At 53.5% G+C, this 21,639-nt stretch overlaps 1 protein-coding gene across 1 annotated transcript in view; it reads right to left on the bottom strand.

The window, feature by feature from the left end:
- Nucleotides 1-21,639, bottom strand: part of LOC139170007 (maestro heat-like repeat family member 5) — a 55,802-nt gene that overhangs the window by 15,073 nt on the left and 19,090 nt on the right. The window contains 16 exon segments of the mRNA XM_070756709.1: nucleotides 2,719-2,822; nucleotides 2,824-2,910; nucleotides 3,766-3,901; nucleotides 4,004-4,161; nucleotides 5,169-5,318; nucleotides 5,691-5,806; nucleotides 5,980-6,115; nucleotides 7,568-7,672; nucleotides 8,877-8,972; nucleotides 10,311-10,446; nucleotides 11,281-11,360; nucleotides 13,818-13,940; nucleotides 14,730-14,855; nucleotides 15,106-15,225; nucleotides 16,903-17,019; nucleotides 20,729-20,836. Of these exon segments, the coding sequence (XP_070612810.1) occupies nucleotides 2,719-2,822; nucleotides 2,824-2,910; nucleotides 3,766-3,901; nucleotides 4,004-4,161; nucleotides 5,169-5,318; nucleotides 5,691-5,806; nucleotides 5,980-6,115; nucleotides 7,568-7,672; nucleotides 8,877-8,972; nucleotides 10,311-10,446; nucleotides 11,281-11,360; nucleotides 13,818-13,940; nucleotides 14,730-14,855; nucleotides 15,106-15,225; nucleotides 16,903-17,019; nucleotides 20,729-20,836 (1,898 nt within the window).

Raw genomic sequence — 21,639 nt, 5'->3', positions numbered from 1 at the left:
CCTTCTCTCTCCCTCCTTCTCCCTCTCTCCCTCCTCACACCTCCTTCTCTTTCTCCCTCCCTCTCTCTCCCTCTCTCCCTCCTTCCTCTCCCTCCCTCTCCTCTCTTCTCTCTCCCTCTCTCTCGTCCTCCTTTCTCCCTCTCTCCTCTCTCCCTCTCCTTCTCTCTCCCTCTCTCTCCCCCTCGTCCCTCCCTCCTTCTCTCTTCCCTCCTTCTCCCTCTCTCCTCCCCTCCCCCTCCCCCTCCTTCTCTTTCTCCTCCCTCTCTCTTCCCTCTCTCCCTCTCTTCTCTCTCCCTCCCTCTCACCTTCATTCTCTCTCTTCCTCTCTCTTCTCCTCCTCCCTCTCTTCCTCTCCCTCTCGTCTTCCTCTCCCTCTCCTCTCTCCCTCTCTCTCCCTCCTTCTCTCTCCCTCCTTCTCCCTCTCTTCCCTCTCCCTCTCTCCCTCCTTCTCTCTCCCCCTCTCCCTCCTTCTCTCTCCCTCTCCCTCCTTCTCTCTCTCCCTCTCGTCCCTCTCTCTCCCTCCTCTCTTCCTCTCTCTCTCTCTCCCTCCTTCTCTCTCTCCTCTCTCCCTCTCTCTCTTCCTCCTTCTCCCTCTCTCCCTCTCTCCTTCTCTCTCCCTCTCTCTCCCCCTCTCCCTCCCTCCTTCTCCTCCCTCCTTCTCCCTCTCTCTCTGTCTCCCCCACCCCCTCCTTCTGTTTCTCCTCCCTCTCTCTCCCTCCCCTCCCTCATTCTCTCTCTCCCTCTCTCTCTTCCTCCTTCTCTCCTCTCTCCCTCCTTCTCTCTCCCTCTCTCTCCCCGCTCTCCCTCCCTCCCCTCCCCCTCCTTCTCTCCCCCTCTCCCTCCCTCCTTCTCTCTCCCTCCTTCTCCCTCTCTCCTCCCCTCACACCTCCTTCTCTTTCTCCCTCCCTCTCTCTCCCTCTCTCCCTCCCTCCCCCCTCCTTCTCTCTCTCCCTCTCTCTCTTCCTTCTCCCTCTCTCCCTCTCCCTCCTTCTCTCTCCCTCTCTCGTCCCCCTCTCCCTCCCTCCTTCTCTCTCCCTCCTTCTCCTCTCTCCCTCTCCCCCTCACCCTCCTTCTCTTTCTCCCTCCCTCTCTCTCCTCTCTCCCTCCTTCTCTCTCCCTCCCTCTCCCTCATTCTCTCTCTCCCCTCTCTCTTCCTCCTCCTCCCTCTCTTCCGTCTCCCTCTCTCTCCCTCCTTCTCTCTCTCTCTCCCTCTCTCCCTCCTTCTCTCTCCCTCCTTCTCCCTCTTCTCTCTCTCCTCCTTCTCTCTCCCCCTCTTTCCCTCCTTCTCTCTCCCTCTCCCTCCTTCTCTCTCCCTCTCTCTCCCTCTTCTTCCCCTCATTCTCTCTCCCTCTCTCCCTGCCTTTCTCTCTCCTCTTCCTCTCCTCCTCTCTTCCTCCCTTCCCTCTCTCCCTCTCCTCTCTCTCCCTCTCTCCCTCCTTCTCTCTCCCTCTCTGCTCCCCTCTCCTCCCGTCCTTCCTTCCCTCCTTCTCCCTTCCTCTCCCTCTGTCTCCTTCTCCCTCCTCCTTCTCTTCTCCTCCCTCTCCTCTCCCTCCTTCTCTCTCTCCCGTCTCTCTTCCTCTCCTCCCTCTCTTCCCTCTCGTCTCCTCCTTCTCTCTCCGTCTCTCTCTCGCTCTCCCTCTCTCCCTCCTTCTCTCTCCCTCCTCTCCCTCTTCTCTCTCCTCTCCTCTCCCTCCTTCTCTCTCCCTCTCTCTTCCCTCTCTCCTCCTTCTCTCTTCCATCTCCTCCTCCTTCTCTCTCCCTCTCTCTCCCCCCTCCTTCCTCCTTCTCCCCCTCTCTCCCTCTGTCTCCCCCCTCCTTCTCTTCTCTCTCCCTCTCTCCCTCCTTCTCTCTCCCTCTCCCTCCTTCTCCCTCTCTCCTCTCTCTCCCTCCTTCTCTCTCCCCCTCTCCCTCCTTCTCTCTCCCCTCTCCCTCCTTCTCTCTCTCCCTCTCTCCCTCCTCTCCCTCTCTCTCTTCCTCCTTCTCCCTCTCTCCCTCCTCTCTCCCTCTCCCTCCTTCTCTCTCCCCCTTTCCCTCCCTCCCTCTCTCCCCTCTCTCTCCCCCTTTCCCTCCTCTCTCTCTCTCCCTCTCTCTCCTTCCCTCTCCCTCTCATCCTCCTTTCCCTCCTTCTCTCTCTCCCTCTCTCCCCCTCTTTCCCTCCCTCTCTCCCCTCTCTCCCCCTTTCCCTCCTTCTCTCTCTCTCCCTCTCTCTCCTCCTTTCCCTCCTTCTCTCTCCCTCTCCCCCTTTCCCCTCCCTCTCTCCCCTCTCCTCTCCCACCCTCTCCCTCTTTCCCTCTCTCCCCCTTTCCCTCCCTCTCTCTCTCTCTCTCTCTCCCTCTCTTTCTCTCTCCTTCTCTCTCCCTCTCTCTCCCCCTTTCCCTCCCTCTCTCCCTCTCTCTCCCTCTCCCTCCTTCTCTCTCTCTCCCTCTCTCTCCTCCTTTCCCTCCTTCTCTCTCCCTCTCTCCCTTTCCCTCCCTCTCTCCCTCTCTCTCCCACCCTCTCCCTCTTTCCCTCTCTCCCTCTCTCCCTCTCTCTCCCCCTTTCCCTCCTTCTCTCCCTCCATCCCATCGGGAATCCAGGACCGGGCCAGCAGGGGGCTTTCTGGGAAGGGGGGGACATGAAGGTCAGAGGCCCACCTGCCCTTGTGTAGCCCGCTCTGTCTGGGTGTGGGGGGGTACAATCAGGGGCTGAGCGGTGTGTGTGTGTTTCCCCTTTCGGTACCTCTGGAAGGTGAGCGCTGTGGGGCTTTCCCTCAGGATGAGGTCCTGCCTGGCCTTCAGGGCCTCGGGCAGGTCTAGCTGCATGACGTAGAGCACCTGTTTCAGGCAGCGGGATGAAGAGCTGCAGGTGCATCTCGGCCAGGGCTGCCCGGTAGCCGGGGATGCGGAAGGTCTCGTAGATGACGTTCATGGCCTGGTGGGGGGGAATGGGGAGGGGGAGGTGCCCCGCTCAGAGGAGGAGGAGGCCCCCGGGCAGCCCCTCCTCCTCTTCGCCCCTTGCCCCCCAGGCGAGGGACACAGCTGGCCTTTGACTTAACGGCCAGAACCTACGACCGACATTTCTAAGCATATGGTACAAGTTACATAGTATGTAGGTTATGTAATACATGGTTATTTTTCTCCTAGTCCTGTGCATTTCCTAACTTTAAAAAATAAACCTTAGACAGGTCTTCAGAAAGGGGAGGGCAGTGGACCCTTGGCTGCACTCGGCTGCCCCAGCTTGCAAGCACTACGCAAGGGTCGGCAGCTGGGGGGGGGGGCAGGCCAGGCCGTCGCCCCAATGGGGACCAGTGCCAGCGATCTTCATTGTCACAGGTCAGTGTGTGTAGCAGGGGCGGGGGGGGGGGGCGCTGAGCCCCGGAGAAGTCTTGACAGGGGCAAAAGGCAGCCAGGCTGCAGACGGTGGCAGGGATGGGCAACTTCCGTCTGACTCTGGGGGAGGGCAGCCCCCTCCCCACCCAGGGCAAATTTGTCCAGATCCTGGAGCCCCCCCCTCCCCCTGCCCCCCCTCCTGTCTGAGCAAAGATTCAAGCAGCAGCACCTGCCATGTGAAATGGGCTGATTCGCTGTCCGAGTGCGGCATTTGTTGCCTTTATAAGGCTGAGATTTAGTTAGCAGCTCCATTGATACGGAGCCTCGGCAGGGCCCAGACCCAAAGGCAAAGCTAACGCCATGGCTGCCTTTCCCCCTTGGGAACAGCAGGGGGGGGGAGAGAGACAGTGGGGAGAGGCATTGGGCCCCGCAGAGCTGCGGGTGGGCCGTCACCTACCGCCAGCGATGTGGTCGTGCTCTCTTCTCTGACCCCAGAAGGGTCTTTCACCTGCAGGTTCTTCAGCAAGAGGTGCAGGATTTGCACAGCCACCTTGGGGCTGGAGGCCATGGCTGTCCAGAGCTCGTTGGCCTGCCTGGGGAATAAGCAGCCACAGGGGAGTGACAGTCGCTAAAAGGGGGGGTGGAGGGCCCCCCGGAGGAGAGCTGGAGCCTGCGGGGCAACGTAGGGGCCTCACCTGTTGAGGGGAATGGAGTAGGAGAGGCAGCTCTGGATGACCTCCTCCAGGCGGCAGGGGATCATCATGGTTAGCGCCCGCAGCACCACCCGGCGGGTCCAGCAGGAAGCCTGGCCGGGCTGCAAGCACAGGTAGATGCCCGCGACGACATCGCTGACCTGCAGCCGCGGAAGAAACGTTGAGTTTAGCAGCTGCCCCCCCCCCCCAAAAGAGCTTGTGGATCCCTGTAGATTGACCACACGGACCGGGGCCTTTGGCCTCCCTGGGGGGCCCTGGGAGGGGGGAGGCTGCCTGGCCCGTCTCTGCTTCAGCTTTTCCAGGCAGGCCAGTTGACGAAGGAGCAGCCACAAACAAGGCCAGCATCTCCTTCATTGAGGGAGGGGCTGGTGGCAGGCCTCCCCTCCCCTTCCCTCCGGCACCCAAGGTGGTCCAGGGGGGGGCTCTCAGCTCTCTTCCTCTGCCCCCCCCTGTCTCTGGTCATCTTCTCTTCCAGACTCTCCCAGGCTGCAGCTGCCCCGTCACAGCCTAGATGGGGCTCCAGCCCGTTGGGCAATTCCCTCCCCCCAACCGCTCCTTCACCAGCGGCCAAAGGGCCGTCCTGCCAGGGTCACTCAGGGAACTCTGCTGTGTGTAAACTCGGAGGCTGTTGGCATCGTGGCTGCTCTGCCTGCCCGCCTGCTTGGAATGTGCCGCCTGTGGCATGGGGGGGGGGTAGAGGTGAGAGAGTGGCATTAAGGAAGCCTCAGCCCTATTGGTCCAGTCTCCTTCCTTCCCCCTTGACAGGCCCTATGCTGGGGCAGGATCTGGGCCATCCTCTCCAGGCGAGCTGCTTTCTGGAGGAAACGGGGGGGGGGGGGGGCATCAGTTGGCCCGATAGCTACAGGCCAGGTCCCTCCACAGCCGGGGGGGGGGGGCATTTCCTGTGACCGGAATCCGTTGCAACCGAGTGGTGCCCGTGGCTGCTTGGAGTAGAGGAGGCCAGGAGGAGGAAGAGGACTTCTTTGGGTCCACCCAGGCGGTGGGTGGGAATAGCGGGAGGTCAGACCTGCTTGGGGTCAGTCACAGTCGGAGGGGAGGACGCTGGCCCAGAAGCGTTTCCTGGGTTTGAAGTGGCAGGAAAAATCTGAGTAAGGGGGAGGGGGCTGCAGCTGAAGCCCCTCCTCACCCTTTCCACCTTCATGGCATGGTTCTGCAGAACTGCACTGAGGACCTCTTCCGCCGCCACCAGGACCTCTGGACCGGAGCCTCTCAGGTAGTCCAGCACGGAGAGCAGGAGGTTGGTCAGTTGAACGGAGAAGAGCTGGTCACCGCAATGCTACAAAGAGGAGCACAGGATTTGGCAGGCGTCCATCGCGGTCCATTTCCATGGGGCCAGAGCCCCCTCCCCCCCGCACAGGTAACCTTGGGCCCTTTCCGGAGAGAGACCCAAGGGGACACGGAAGAGCCTCCTGCAGGCTAATCAGGACTTGAGGTGGGTCAGTCGAGCTCTCACAAGATGGAGTGGCATTTACAACTGCTTGTAGCATCCTGCAGCCTTGTGACTACAATTCGGGACCTATTTCTGCCTATTTCCAGCCAGAGAACGTCCATCGGGGGAAGCTGCTTTTGCTTAATGACCACTGTACAAAGGTTCATAAAATGGGACTGACGCAGTCATAAATGGGGGGCCAGTTACATTCCACAGTACCGTTGCTATCTGCCAACTGCTGCCCGGCGACTGGCTGGCCAGGCTGTCTTCCTCCTGGGATCGGACGCTCCTCTTCCTCGGCCACTTCCGCTTCTTCTGCTTGCTGGTCCTCAGACCTGGAGCGGAAGGGAGCGGCTGCCGTTACCGTCACCCACGTTGCTCAGGGCTGGCCGGCTGGGGCCCTGGTGTCCCCCGGGCTGAGCTCCTTCCCCCCAGGGCTCCAAGAGGAATCTGCCCCACGCAGGCCCCCTCTGAGCCAGCAAGAGGCCGTGAGCGTGGCGGGCCTCACCTTTGCGGTGCAGCAAGATCTCATAGAGGCAGCTGACTCCCTGCACGGCAAATGAACTGACGCGCGGCATCTGGTCATTGCACAGGCCAATCAAGAGGGCCGTCAGGTGGGCCAACTTGTTAAACTCCCGGGAGAGCTGCAGAAACAAGGGGGAGCCAGAAGGATTGGGACCGAGGGGGGCTCTGGATGTTCCATAGCCGACTCCTGTGCCAGGACCTTGTCTGAGAGGCTCCAGACAAGACCCCTGGGCAGCACCCCACGTCCACAGGCGGACGGCCACCGGAGCCTCCCTGAAGCCAGTCCGGGCCCTCTGCCTACCGGGTGGCACAAGCTGGCAAACCTTCCAGGGGCACAAGGGAGAGGCTGGGCTCAGAGGGCAAAACGGCAGAGCGGCAGCAGGAGCACCACTGCACTGGTTGCCAGCAGGAAAGGGTTTTGCCAAACGTTTTACTACCACACTGTGGGCGGGGCTTATGCATTTCCTTTCAACGCCTTTCAGGGCAAATTGGGTGCTCTGGGGTGGAGCTCCGTTTTCGCTACACCACTGCGTCCCCCCCGTCTGTCTGTCCGTCCGTGCAGTAGCCCACCCCTGGTTGCCAGTCTGCTCCGTCATTCGAGGAGGTGGTGATAGCCTTCATGGCGTGGGTCCTGCTTACTTGAGGGACTCTCTCACCCCACGGGGATTGGCCGGTCGGTCCCACTCAGGCCAGCAGGGAGGGCATGCTACTGGTCCCATCAGCCTGATTATTCTGGGGAGGAGGGCCTTCTCTGCATCGGCTCCTGTCCTCTTGCTCCAACCCACCTATCTTTTTTCCTAAGGGCCCAAAGACTAAGTGGCTTTGCTCCCCCCCCCCAGTGCAATTGTGGCAGTTGACTGAGTAAGAACAGATCCCGCCTCCTCCTGCTCAGGGGTGGGGGGGCTGGGGGCAGGACGGGAAATGGGTCCAGGCTGGAACGGCAGTTGATCGGACTTCTCTGCCAACATGGCCTTTCGAGGAGTGTCCCCTGCTTGCCAGAGCTAGCACCCGAAAAGACAGCCCCCTCCATCTTTGGGACCCCGAGGACTGGTTCCATGGGGAGGGAGGTTCCCCCCAGACCGGGGAGGGTGTGGCTTCGTGTGCCGCCTGCATCCCGTGGGTGGGGTTTCGCTCGTTTGCGCGGACAAGTTTCTGGTGTGCCCCAGACCAGTGCCGGACCATGGGCCAGCGTTTGGGGAGATTATTTTTATTTATTTATTCATTCATTCATTCATTCGTTTATTCATATTTATTTATTTATTCATTCATTCATTCGTTTGTTCGTTCATTCATTCATTCATTCATATTTATTTATTTATTTATTCGGCTTCTATGCCGCCCAATCTCAAAGCACTTGGCCCTGCTCTGGAAGGCAGGAGAAAACAGTGGACAGGGTTGTGTGGGTGGGGCTGCCACAGAGAAGGCTGCCTTGGAAGCCCCACCAAGTGGCAACTTTAAAAGGAGGGCCGCCTGTCCGAGCGGGCAGCCTTCTGTCCTGTGCCTGAGCCTCTTAAGGAGAGAGGGAGCTCCAAATATTCGGAAGGCGAGCGGCTCAATCGGTGGATACTCACGTCGTGGTGGAAGCGATCCGCCACAAATTTCAAGAGTTTCATGGCTGTCTCCACAGCCCTCTCACGCACATGATGGGACTTTGATACCATCCACGGTTCTATGAGCTGTCGGAGAAGAAAGTGGCCGTCACAGTGGAGCACATGCAGGGAAGAAGTCCGCGGAGAGGGGTGGCATACAAATCCAATTAATAGTCACAATTAATAAGGAGAAAGGCATAGAGGCACACATTTGGGGGGAGGGTGAAATTGAAAAAAGCTTCCCAAAAAACAATGAAGCCGTTTCCATTTTATTGCTTTGGAAATATTTAACTTTTATAATTGTAATGGTCTTAATGCTGTAAGCCGCCGTGATTCGCTTTGAAACAAGATGGGCAGCAAATAAATTGAATAAATAATTTTTTAAAAACCATAAAAGCATCAATGCTGGGTCCACTTGAGAGCTGAATGTAATTTTGCAATGTAAATAAGGTGAACATCCCAAGGGGAAAAAATTGTCCTGGGCTGAAAATCTTAAATATGAAGCTGAAAAAACTGAGGGGAAAAAGAAACCACAGGGCGTCTTTTCAAAATTGCCACAATACGACCGTGCGTTGGGTCCAGCCTGCCTAGAGCCGGTCGACTCCGTGGAACCGGAAAGGTAACAAGGGCCCGAAATATGCCGGGTCCCCCCCCAGGATTCTGGGGCTTGGGCATCTCAGTGGCGCTGTTTGGACCAGCACTCGTCTCTTCCATCGTCTCTGTGTTTGGATCTCTCAGGGCGGCTGAGCCTTTCCCTGTCGCGCGGAGGAGCTCTGGACACGAGCTGGATCTTTGAAACGTGGCACTAATTGAGGAGCGAAGAGCGGCAAGCGGTCGACTGGCCTCTCGAAGGCAGGAGCACCCCCCTCCCCTCCCCCATGCCCAAATCCTCGCCAGCGGCGTCCACTGAGAGTGGCCACGGGGCTGCTTGACCCCTGCTCTTGGGACCCTGGCCTCCTTTCTCTATGGTCCATTAAGCCCAGAGAAGCGCCCGTTTCCTAGTACCAAAGAAGCCATTTGGGTCATCAAGTGGGGTGGCCAGTGCCGGGAGGGTCAGAGGCAGCAGCCCCCCCCCCCCCACTGTTCTATACGTCTTTAAAAGGGACCCATAACTCTGTGCCGCTGCCTGGGAGTGACTGCCTCGGCCTCCCTCACTAAAATAACTAGCAGAGGTGGGGAAAACACCCACCAGGCCAATGCAACCCAGGTGAACCTCGCCCCACGCCCGTGTCAGGAATGCCCTGGAGGGGGGGCTCTGACATCCCCCCCCCCAGCCCTTCCCTCCGCCTACCTGCATCATGTGCTTGAGTTCGCTGGGCTGTGGGTTCTCCAGGAGCAGAGCCTGCAGCATCTCCTCGAAGCAGCCGACCGTCTGCCGGTAGAAGGCCTGAGGCACAAGTGGGCAGGTGAGACCCCTCGAGGGACCCCTGTCCCCACAAGCCCTGGGCGCCCACCCTCCCTGTCCCCGCCAGGCACATTCATTCGCCCAGCAGGGACCCCCGGGACCCTCCCTCCGAGGTCAGAGAAGAACAAACCACACGAAAATAAAACAACAAAGGGGGGGGGAAGGGGGGAGAGAAAGTGTTGCAAAGGAGTTAAGAATAGAAACGAAAGAGTTGAACAAAGTTTGGAGGAGGCCACTCAAAAAGAAAAAGACAAGAGGATCTAAAATAGGGTAAAAGATAAGGGATAAAAAAAGAATAAGAATGTGCACGTTAAATGAGTATAATGGAATTGAATAATTTTGAATAAATTGTTTTTGTGGTGATAGAAATAAAAAATAACACTTGAATATAAGCTAGGGTTATAGAAGAGTTATAATGCGGAACAAATAACTTGTATGTATGAACCAGTATGTAGAAATAAAACTATAAAATAACATTAGAAAATACAAAAATTGAAAATTGTTAATGTTGAAATGTATTTTGTATGGGATATAAAAGATAAAAATTAGTTTTGAACTGATAAGGTGATAAGTAATAAAGTGATAGAATTAATTGTTAAGAAGATAAAATTAGTTTGCATTAAAGAGTAAGAATGTTATGGGGAAATAAAATATTTGAAAATTAGAAACGTATGCATGTATATTAGAAATTTACAAATTTGGGGAAAGACCACATCTAACAATCAGAAAGGCAGAAGAGTAAGAAAAGAGGGGAAGAAAAGAGTATTAAAAAAGAAATAAAATAAAAGAGGAAGAAGATTAATAGATATTAAATTGAAAAGAAATATGAGTAATGTATGAGAAATGAAATGATAATGCATTGTAACCATTAAAAAATGTATTATTAAGATGATTGTATGGATGTATGAAACTCAAAAAGCAAACGACACGAGATGTTGAAAGACCAAAAAAATGAATAACACTTATTGGGAAAAAAAAATAGCAGGGAGTAACTTGGGCCCTGAGATGTTCAGGCCAAAGGAGCCCCAGACAAGTCCATGGGAAAAGACAGGGAAGGCACCCACCTCCCACACCTCAGAGGTCATCGCCATAACCGGACAGTACTTAGCCAAGGGCACCTCCATAACCAACTTTGTCCCCCCCCCTTTCCTGCTCCTCTGTAATTCCATGTGAAGTTGGAAAATAAATCTGGACGCTTATGCAACGTTTTGCATCTTGTTATGGCCAGATTACCCAAGCAGAGTCCTAACCTCTGTGGCAAAAGCCCCCCCAGCCTGGGAAACAAGGGGGGTTTGGATAAGGCACTCGGAGAGGATTCACCGTTATGTCGGATGCCTTCTTGACTCGGGAAGACTGTCCTTCCAGGACCTCCATTGGGGCCAGGCAGAAGACGCTCTTGAAAGAAGCATGAAGGAGGCTGGACTTCTTCTCCGGCTCAAGGAGAGGCTTCAGGTGGCTGATGGGACAGAAACACACCAGAGATTTAGCTGCCACAAGAAGGGACGAAATGCACACGACTGGGCCCAGCGGGTTTCAACTTCAAAGTGAAGAGGAAGACGTTGCGTCTGAGTCCTGAGTGCAACACAAGGGCCCCACTCTCGGCTCTGGACACCGGGAGTTCCTCTCGGAGGGACCTGACCGGTGGGATTCCTGCCCTTTTCTCCCAAGCACGTCCCAGCCAGGGCTGCTCCCCCCAGGAAGGGCCCCCCCTCCCGAGAGGAAGATGGAGCTGCCTCTTGCCCGGACCCAACACTAACCCTCCTCTGCCCCACTTCGGACGACACGTCTGGTCCCAGGTCTGTTATTGGAAAATAATCTGACGCACTTTGGACTCTTTTCTCCCCGCCACCTCCCCCACCACAGAAATTGGATCTCCACAGAAGACGGGGCCACACGCATTTCAACCTGTACCCGTGGTCACTTATCAGGCACGGCGGACAGGAGAGCCTCAATTCATGGGCAGTTTGCCATTTATGGGAGGCCATCAATCTGGCATTGCCTTTGCTCTGTTTAATTCCTGTCTTACACTTCAACGACTAGGAAACAAATGGAACAATTTACAATTTCACTGACTTCCTCTGGCTTATTGCCAGACTGTCCATGGAAAGGGCTAAAATGTCGCTCCTCTGCCCCTCCCGCACACTCCTGACCTCCTAGGCGAGATGCTAAGCTGCACACAGTCTCCTCAAAGGAAGCCAGTGGGTTACTATGCAGGGCGCTCTTGGATGTAGAGAATCACGCCCCCCACCCACCCCGCCACCTGCAGGAAGTGAGTCCCCCGCTCCGCTACCTGAGTTCTTTAGCGATATACATGGCATCCTGACGCACTGTGCTGCCCAGGATGTGGGTGGGCTCCCTCTCGATCAGCACCTGCCAGCCAGAACAAGAGAGTTTGGGGGGGGGGTCAGTCGGAGAGGCCCACTCACCTGGGTGGCCTCCAAGGACCTAGAGACGGACATCTGCCTACCCCTCACAGGCTAACAGCATAACCCCCCAGCTCTGTAAGGCGAGTTAGGCTGAAATTGTATCTCTACTAAGACTCTCTGGTTTGTCTCTACGTAACCTTTAAGTGGGCAAAACAAAGCACTTCAAATGAAGCAAAGCAAGTGGACTAAATTACAGACTGTGTCCTGACACCTGTGAATGCCGTGGTATTGACATTTTGCAGATTTTCTGAAACATTTTATAAAAATTATCGTAAAATACTTGATGCCAATGCATATTTCATTTCATGTTGTCAACTCCTGATGATTGACTGTACTCTACAGTTCAATATTCATTACTTGCAAGAACAACAAGAAAAGACTTGCAACAAAAGTCAAAAATAACAACAAGGGAACAGTCGGTCCACTAAGGAGGGAAGACGGCAAGGAAGGAATGGGCAGCAGAGAGAAAGCAGGGCTGCTTAATTCATTTTTTGCATCGGTTTTTGTGAAAAAAGAAATTATAACCCAATCTACCAAAAATAGAACTGTGAAAGACAGACTAGAAATAAAAAGTTAAAATTACCCCCACCCCGCCTCAAAAAAAAGGGCCAGAGAACCCCTGTCTGATCTTAATGAATACAAATCATCCCAGAGTTCTGAAGGAACCGACAGATGTTATTTCAGAAACCGTTGTATCAGATCTTTAGGAAATCTTGGGAGCTTCGGGGAATTGCCAGAGGGTTGGGAAAGACCCAATGTGACTCCCACCTTCCAAAAAGGGGGAAAAACAAAAAACAAAACGGGCCCAGGACACCACAGACCAATCAGTCTAACATCAATACACTGAGTCTAAGGAGAAGGGCGGCATAAAAAAATCGAATTACAAAAAAATACCTGGGAAGATACTGGGGGGAGAGGGGGGAGATCTGTGAACAACTACAAACACGTAAAGTTGTAATTAGCAGCCAGCACAGGTTTGTTAAAAACAAATTATGCCAAACTTATCTTAATTCCTTCTTCAACAAAGTGACTAAATTAGTAGACCAATGAAATGTTGTGGACATAGTATATTTAAATGCAAGGCATTTGATAAAGTAGACCACAACCTACTTTTTGGGAGGCTAGAGAAATGTGGGCTAGACAGCTTCAGCACCACATGGATTTGTAACGGGCTGACAAACCACACTCAATGAGTAGCCCTTAATGGTGCTACATATGCATGGAGGGAACTAAGCAGTGGGGTCCCATAAGGTTCTGTCTTGGGCCCAACACTCTTCAATATCTTCATAAACGACTTAGGTGTGGGAATAGAAGGGGAACTCATCAAATTTGCAGATGACATTAAGGTGACAAAAATTAAGGTGACAAAAATAGCCAACACCCCAGAAGACAAGCTCAGGATCCACAAAGATCTTGAGACTTGAAGAATGGGCTCCACCCAACAAAATGAAACTGAATGTGGAAAAAAGCAGGGAAGAAACCCTGTGTCAAAAACAATAACTGCGAGAGGGACCTTGGGGTCCCAGTGGACGATCCCTTAGACATGAGCCCGGAGTGTGTGGCGGTAGCCAGAGAAGGTAATACAAGCCGTGGTTGCACAAACAGAGGCACAGAAACAGAACCACGGGAAGCATCAGTGGCACTTTATAAAACCACACCTGGACTACTGTAACCAGTTTTGGTCACCACGTTACAAAAAAGACGTTGAGCCTTTGGAAAAAGTGCAAAAAAGAGCAACCAAGATGATTAAAAGCCTGGAGACTAAAACATAAGAGTAGTTGCAGGATTTGTGTTTGGCCCGACTGGAGAAAAGAAGGGCCCCGGGGGACGGACGGACAGATGGGGGGACTGATAGCTGGGTCCCAGTTTTTGAGAAGACGCCACAAAGAAGAGGGAAGCGCTATTTTCCAAAGCCTCAGGGGCAAGAAACCAAGGGTGGGAAGGAATCCAGGAGAGGAGTGAGCACAATTAAGCAGTGGAACAGAAACTGCCTCCCGGAGTTGTTGAGCGCTTCATCCCTGGAGGCTTTTAAGAACAGGTTGGACAGCGGCCTGCTTGAAACGGTGTGGAAGGAGACCCCCCAAGGCCCCTCCCAGCTCTACTCCGATTGGCTCTCCAGGGAGACGATTTTAAAGGGCTTTTCCTGCATATTAGAAACGCTGTCGTTATCGAAAGCATTGAGAATTGGACACAGAATCAGCTCTAAAAGGATGGCCCAGTGGGTCAGGGGTTGTCCAGCGGGCCCACCGTGGGCCTCCAGAAGTGTCGCCAGCCCACTCCAAGCTGAGTCAACCTTGAGTCCCATCAGGGTCAAACTCCAGGCTGTGGGTAGAGCCAGCAGGCGATGCCGCATCCTAACCGTGGCACCCCCTAAATCTAGGGGGCAAGGCAGCCTACTTACTATCAGGCACTCCACCAGGTGTGCTTTTGGGTGCAGCCTCAGCGCTCCGGCCTTGCCCGTGGCTGTGATGGCTTCCAGCAGCATCAGCACAGCGATCAGGAAGCTCTTCTTCAGGTTCAGGTCCTACAGCCGGAAGCGGGAAATGGCTCAGACGTCCTGGTGAAAACCCCCGGTCGGGGAACAGGCCCACAGAGGAGCTCTGCCAAGCCCGGGACCCTCCACAGCCTTCAAAAGGCAAGTGACTTCCCAGAGATGGTCCTTCTGGCTGGGGAACCCTCTTACACAAAAGGTCTTCTCCTCTTGCTGCCCAGAAACCTGCTGGGTCCCCCAACTCAGCATGGCTGTTTCATGAGGCTGACAAGAGGGAAGAGGAGGACTGGGGCTGGACTAGATGACCTACAAGGTCCCTTTCAACTCTAATAAATAAATAAAGACATCAATGACAATAGCGGATGGCGCCAGCAGGCGTTTGTACTGCTCTCCTTGGCCTGTGTCCCCCACTTTATTACACTGTCCTGGCCCCCAGGAAATGGGGATACCGAGTGGAATCCCCCCCCCCCGGTTGGGCCTGTCAGGCTTCTGATGACGCAGACTGAAACATCTATTAATTGGATTTATATTATTGTTCTGGTTTTGTATATGCTGTGAACCGACCCGAGTCCTCGGAGAGGGTGTCATACAAATACAAACCAACAAGCAGACAAACAAACATCAGCAGGAATGATAAGCAGGAAACCTTTCCACGGACGAGGAAGCAGGCAAACCCAAAGGGCAGCAGCCCTGCCCGCACCATCGCAGCCCCGCCCGGCTCCAGGGCCTCGGCTGAGCTGGGCTCCTCGTTTCCCTCTCAGGCAAGGAGGAAGGTTCGGTGACCCAAGCCAAGATCCCCTGGTTCAAAGCCGGAAAACGCACCGAGGGGTCGATGAGGAAGTACTCGATCAGCCGGGCGATGATCAGCTCCACGCGTGGCAGGACCTCCTCCTTGATGCCCAGGGCCACGCGGCCGTAGCAGAGCAGGAGGGTGTTCCTCTGGCAGAGCTGCAGAGAAGAAGCCCCGCTGTCCGTCAGGCCACGCGTTCCCGACCTTCTTGTCTAGCGTGGCAGCAGCCTAGCGGCCGTGAGGGCACAAGGACCGGTCAGGCCCAAAAGAACTGAGGAGGGGCCAGAGCAGACGCCGGGAGGGCAGGAGCCGTCCAGCCCCACGAGAACAAGGCTTCCCTGCCCACATTTATGTCCCCCAAAAATCGAGGGTGAATGACGTTCTGAGCATTGGCTTCTCTGACGTTACCTGGATGGTCTTGGACACGGGGATCTCTGCGGTGGAAAGGGTCCTGCCGAAGCTGTCCAGCGCCTTGAAAACCTCATCCATGTGGCGAGAGGCAGCCAGGCCACAAGCAGCCGCGATGCCCTGCCGAGGAAGAGCAGGAGGTGGGGGGCTGAGTAGGAGGTCTGCCTCCCTCCCTCCAAGGGGTCTTGCGCTCCCAGGCAGGGAAAGCTTCAGGCCAGGCCCGTCTCCCTGCTCTGCCTCCCGTCCATCATCAACCCAACCTGCTGTGCCCCCCCCTTGCAATCGGTGGCAGACGGTGGCACGGAGCCCTGAGTTGCCTGGCTGAACCGTCCCCCAGAACTCCCCCAAAACTGCTAATGAGCCACCCAAGGAAACATGGTTTTTTTGTTTTTTTGCATAGTGTACCAGGAAATAATTATTCTGAAGAAAGTATCTTGCCTCCCCAAGATCTGCATGGCCCTAATCCTGCTATACTTTTTAGGAAAGCATTTGTTTGTTTGTTTACTTACTTACTTATTTAGCTGCTTAATTCACTTTCATGACTCCAGGAAGATTACAATAAATACAATACAATACATAAAATACACACTATGAAAATAAAACATAGCAGCTAGGCAGCATCCAACCAAACAGTTATTTACATTTTTTTAAAATTACAAATTGGTTCTTCAGTAGACCCTAGGCTGGGGTAATTTGTGAACTTGCACAAGTGATATGATTTGAAAATCATTTTTATATTTCCTGGAGTGAGATGTTTCATTGGTTTCTTTCTTTCTTTTAATGGCATCTTTAAAATTACATAGTCTTGAATGGTTTATGATTAGGCAGCTTATCTCTCAAATCAAATAGTAAATCAGATCACAAAAATCCAAGCTAAAAACAATCAGTTAAACAAGGAAGGATGGTATGATAACAAATATGAGTTTGGAAGTGAATATTGTTTCAAAAGAGACAAGTCAGAGAGAAAGACTGAGGAAAATGGTTATGTCGCTTCTATTCATATTTTAAACAACCCGACAATCTTTCCAATCTACAGATTTTATATGGAACTGGAGACTTTCATTTTCTGAGTTAAAAATGTGGCCGTTTGCCAACTTCTCTAATGTGGTGGCACTTCTGGGCAAGGGATGGCAAACCGACAGTGGAGCCAGAGACAGCCTCCTTCCCACAGGCCATTGTTTTCAATTCTTAAAAAAAGAAATAAGATTTTGCAAATTGAACCCTAGAGAGAACTAAGGATTTCAACTCAAGGAGAAGAACGGTCAAACGTGACATACTAATACAGAATAAAGCAAAATATTTCAACATTTTGTGTTCTGTGGGACATTTTTGAACAGAAGTTAATTTTAAGGTGTCTGCCTAATAAATAGATTGAGGAAGGATAGATAGGTAGGTAGGTAGGTAGGTAGATGAGATAGATAGATAGATAGATAGATAGATAGATAGATAGATAGATAGATAGATAGATAGATACCGGTAGATAGATAGAGAGAGAGATGAGAGAGATAGAGATAGATAGATAGATAGATAGATAGATAGATAGATAGATAGATGATAGATAGAGAGATGAGATAGATAGATAGAAAGATGATAGATAGATAGATAGATAGATAGATAGATGATAGATAGATAGATAGAGATAGATAGATGATGGATAGATGATAGATAGATAGATGATAGATAGATAGATGATAGATAGATAGATAGATAGATAGATAGATAGATAGATAGATAGATAGATGGACGGTTTCCCTTCTCCCCAGCTCAGAGGCCGGAGGGCGGTGGTCACTCTCTCACCTTTGCCTCCAGGGCTCCTCGCTGGCACATGGACAGGAGGGTGAAGATCTGGACCTGGATGAGCTGAGGGTCGTCGGAGGCGCGCAGGATCGCTCCGCAGTACTGATACAGGAAGATCTGCATAAAGGAGAAATGGCTACAGCTCTCCAAAACCCCTGGAACAAATTTTACTTTCTCTCTCTGTGTGTGTGTGTGTGTGTGTGGTGTGTGTTGGGGCATATTATTCCAAATTCTGTTTGTGCTGTCATCGTCATTTATTTGTGAAATAATAAGGCCTTCGCACCTCCCGCTGTTCCACACAAGCCTTTTCTCTTTGAGGAGCTTTGAGGCCAACGCAAAGGAAAGAAGAATTACAATTTCCTTTGACCCACCCCCACCCCACACACCATTAATTAATTAATTAATTAATTAATTAATTAATTAATTAGATTTGTATGCCGCCCCTCTCCGCAGACTCGGGAGATACCATACATAAATTGTATAGGCCCAGGGGAGATATCTCAATTCCCCCATGCCTGGCGGCAAAGGTGGGTTTTAAGGAGTTTATGGAATGCAGGGAGGGTGGGGGCAGTTCTAATCTCCGGGGGGAGCTGGTTCCAGAGAGTCGGGGCTGCCACAGAGAAGGCTCTTCTCCTGGGACCTGCCAAACGACATTGTTTAGTCGACAGGACCCGGAGAAGGCCAACTCTGTGGGACCTAACCGGTCGCTGGGATTTGTGCGGCAGAAGGCAGTCCCGGAGATATTCTGGTCCGATGCCATGTAGGTCTTTATAGGTCATAACCAACACTTTGAATTGTGACTGGAAATTGATCGGCAACCAATGCAGACTGTGGAGTGTTGGTGTGACATGGGCATACCTGGGGAAGCCCACGATTGCTCTCGCAGCTGCATTCTGCACGATCTGAAGTTTCCAAACACTTTTCAAAGGTCGCCCCATGTAGAGAGCATTACAGTAGTCGAGCCTCGAGGTGATGAGGGCATGAGTGAATGTCCTGGTCCAGATAGGGCCGCAACTGGTGCACCAGGCGAACCTGGGCAAACGTCCCCCTCGCCACAGCTGAAAGATGATGCTCTAATGTGAGCTGTGGATCAAGGAGGACGCCCAAGTTACGAACCCTCTCTGAGGGGGTCAATAATTCCCCCCCAGGGTTATGGACAGACAGATGGGATTGTCCTTGGGAGGCAGAACCCATAGCCATTCTGTCTTATCCGGGTTGAGTTTGAGTCTGTTGACACCGATCCAGACCCCAACAGCCTCCAGGCACCGGCACATCACTTCCACTGCTTCGTTGACTGTTGTGGTTCAGCCTGAGTCAGAGCAAAGACCAACTGCGTCTCTGCTGGCTCCATGCCCGGGGGAGGCTGAGAGCGAAGAGGAGAGTTCTGGGCAGTCAGACAGGGGAGATTACAGTCAGGAAAGTGACGAGGAAGAAAGGCCTGGGAGCCCTGGGGAGGGGCTCTCTCAAGCAAGTAGCTTGGATTCTCTGGAGTCTTTGGAGTCATTGGATGACGAAGCACAAGCTATCATTAGTATGCGATAGAGACGCCTAGATCAAAGGAGGAATCAACTGAAGAGATATTATCAGCGGTGAATGAGGAACACCAAGGGGGGGGGGTCCTCATTAGCAGGGAAAGGTTTATAAGGCAGGCAAACTCTTTCGGCAGCGTGGAGTGTTATCAAAGGGGATTTGCTGTTATCTGCCTTTTCTCTCAGCGTTTTTGTTTCTGGCTCGTGGCCCAACAGTCTTGAAGACCCGTGGAAGGTTTGTGCCTGTTAGCAACAGCCTCGTTTGTCATCAAGGATCCTGTGTTTCTGCATGGACCATTGCCTTCGTGTATCTGTTTGGAGTCCCAGTGCTTTCCTGACTTGTAAGGACATTTTCTGTTGGCTTCTTTTCTCTTTATCATGATAAAACTGTGTTTGGATTCAACTGGTGTGTCTGGCTTATCTTTTTGGGTTGGTCATAGCTTCCGGAGTGACCCAGACAGAACAGTTGACTGGACATGGGGTGGAGATGTACAGCTGGGTATCATCTGCATATTGATGATACCTCACCCCATGCCCTTGGATGATCTCACCCAGCGGTTTCATGTAGATTAGATTAGATTAGATTTATTGGATTTATATGCCGCCCCTCTCTGCAGACTCGGGGCGGCTCACAACAATGGTAAAAAAAAAATACACAGTAACAAATCTAATATTTAGCAAACTAAATTACAGTTATAGGTTTTAGGTTTAGAGATTGAATAGCAGGGGGGAGAGGACCGACCCCTGAGGCACCCCACAAGGCAGTGACCTTGAGGTCGACCTCTGACCCCCCACTAACACCGACTGCGACCACCACATTGCTCTTCCCTGGGTCCCCTTTTTTGCGTGTACAGCTGGTTGCCCCAACACGCACACTTTTGACTTCTCCTGCTGAGAAAACTCTTGCCGCTTTCTCTGTATCAGGCATGTTTGTCAAAACCCTTCTGAACCTTGACCCTGCTGTCTAAAGGGTTTGCTACACCCAGGGGTGGGGCTGCTGCCCGGACGGGGGGTGGGGGGGGACGACACAGTGGGGGTAACGAAAACAGTGCTGCACCCCAGAGCACCCAATTTGCACTGAAAGATGTTGAAAGGAAACGCATAAGCCACGCCCACAGCCACAGGGCGGTAGCAGAGCCTTCTGGTGGCTGCCCCCCTGCCGCCCACTTGTGCCGTGTCGTATCGATTGTGTCTTCCAGCCTCCGCTGGGATCCTTCTGTCACAGCCCCTGAGCCCTTCCGTCCATGCGTGACTTACCACTGCCTGGTTCAGCCACACCTACATTCAGGCCATGGCTCCCATCCTGACATCGCCTCCACATGGGTGGGAGTGCTTCTCAAGCCCACCTAGAATCTCTGCCGACCCCCACCCCCCATCAAATCAAGTGCTCTTTGCCCAGCAATCTCAGCCTGGTTCCGTGCGATTTCTTCCTGCTGAGCCCATTCTGGCTCCGGCCAAAGAAGTGAACTTTCCCAGCTGCCCAGAGACGTCCAGCACAATGATGAATCTGCACAGCAGCAGAGATTCAAGTAAGATGGTGGTGGAGGGCAGAGGGCAGAGGGGCGATTGGCCGAGGGCTCCGGCAGGGGGAGAGAGAGCACCAAGCCCCTGAAGAGGCTGCCCTCTCGCCACCCGGCCACCCTCTGGCCCGGGTGGGCAGCAGGGTGGCTGAGCGACGTGAAAGGAAGGAGGGGCCCCCGCTCAGGGCAGCCAAGAGGCTGGGGTCGGGGCAGGTCTGTGGCGCTCAGGGCGGGTCAGTGTGTTCGGGTGGCCAGTGTGGGATGTTTCAGTGGGAGCGAGAGGCCAGTCCAGTGTTTAGCTGTACTCAGATCCTCAGTGCTCAGACTCAGGCCGTGCCCACCAGGCCACCAGGGTGACCAGAGTGCCAGAAAAGGATTCGGCTGCCTCAGTGGACTCTAAGAGGGACCTGAGCCCCCCGGGTTCTGCAGCTGCAAGAGAAGCGAGGGTCATCCTGGGCAGCTTGAATGTAAGGGCCGGGAGGAGGAACCGGGCCGAGGGACAAAATGGGTCTGAATGACAAAGGAGCTGGTTTTGATGGGTCGAGAGAAAGAACCTCCGAACCGAGGAAGCCTCCACCAAGAGAACGGCCAGCCGTGGAGGCAGCCAAGCCCCTCTTCCCTGGACCAAGAGGCTGCGTGGTCCGCCTTGGGGGCTGCGAGAGGAATTGGCGAGGGGACTGAGAGCCCACCCGGCCTTCCTCTCGCACAGCCCCCCTCCCGGGCCTCCCTTCTGTGGCTTTGTGGTGGCAAACAGGGGACACCCCTCCCCCCGCTCACCCTCTCCGGGCTTTGGGTGCTGCGTTTCTGGTCCACCTTCCTCAGCTCCCGGTTGAGCTCATCAAAGCAAGATTTGTCGGTGACGTCGATTAAAAGTCGCTCTGCAAACTGTCCGCAGCACATGGAAGAAACAAAGAGAGGGACTTTCAGCTCAGCAGCCAGAGAGAAAGAGAGAGAGGGAGAGGGAGGGAGAGAGAGACAGAGAGAGAGAGAGAGAGAGACAGACAGAGGGAGGGAGGGAGAGGGAGAGAGAGACACAGAGAGACAGACAGAGAGAAAGAGAGAGAGGGAGAGGGAGGGAGAGAGAGAGAGAGAGAGAGACAGAGAGACAGAGGGAGGGAGGGAGAGGGAGAGAGAGACACAGAGAGACAGACAGAGAGAAAGAGAGAGAGGGAGAGGGAGGGAGAGAGAGACAGACAGAGAGAAAGAGAGAGAGGGAGAGGGAGGGAGAGAGAGAGAGAGAGAGAGACAGAGAGACAGAGGGAGGGAGAGGGAGAGAGAGACAGAGAGAGAGAGAGAGAGACAGACAGACAGAGGGAGGGAGAGGGAGAGAGAGACACAGAGACAGACAGACAGAGAGAGAGAGGGAGAGGGAGGGAGAGAGAGACAGAGAGAGAGAGAGAGAGACAGACAGACAGAGGGAGGGAGAGGGAGAGAGAGACACAGAGACAGACAGACAGAGAGAGAGAGGGAGAGGGAGGGAGAGAGAGACAGAGAGAGAGAGAGAGAAAGAGAGAGAGGGAGGGAGAGAGAGACAGAGACAGAGGGAGAGGGAGGGAGAGAGAGACAGAGAGACAGAGGGAGGGAGGGAGAGGGAGAGAGCAGCATTTTGTTATACAGTATCTGCTTATCACCAAATTTCCAATGTCACTTCTGTTACTTTGCTGGAAAAACTCCCCAGGACAATGTCT

Source organism: Erythrolamprus reginae, chromosome 7 (assembly GCF_031021105.1).
Source record: "Erythrolamprus reginae isolate rEryReg1 chromosome 7, rEryReg1.hap1, whole genome shotgun sequence".
NCBI classification, from domain to species: domain Eukaryota; kingdom Metazoa; phylum Chordata; class Lepidosauria; order Squamata; family Dipsadidae; genus Erythrolamprus; species Erythrolamprus reginae.
This window is presented reverse-complemented; position numbering and strand designations above follow the sequence as displayed.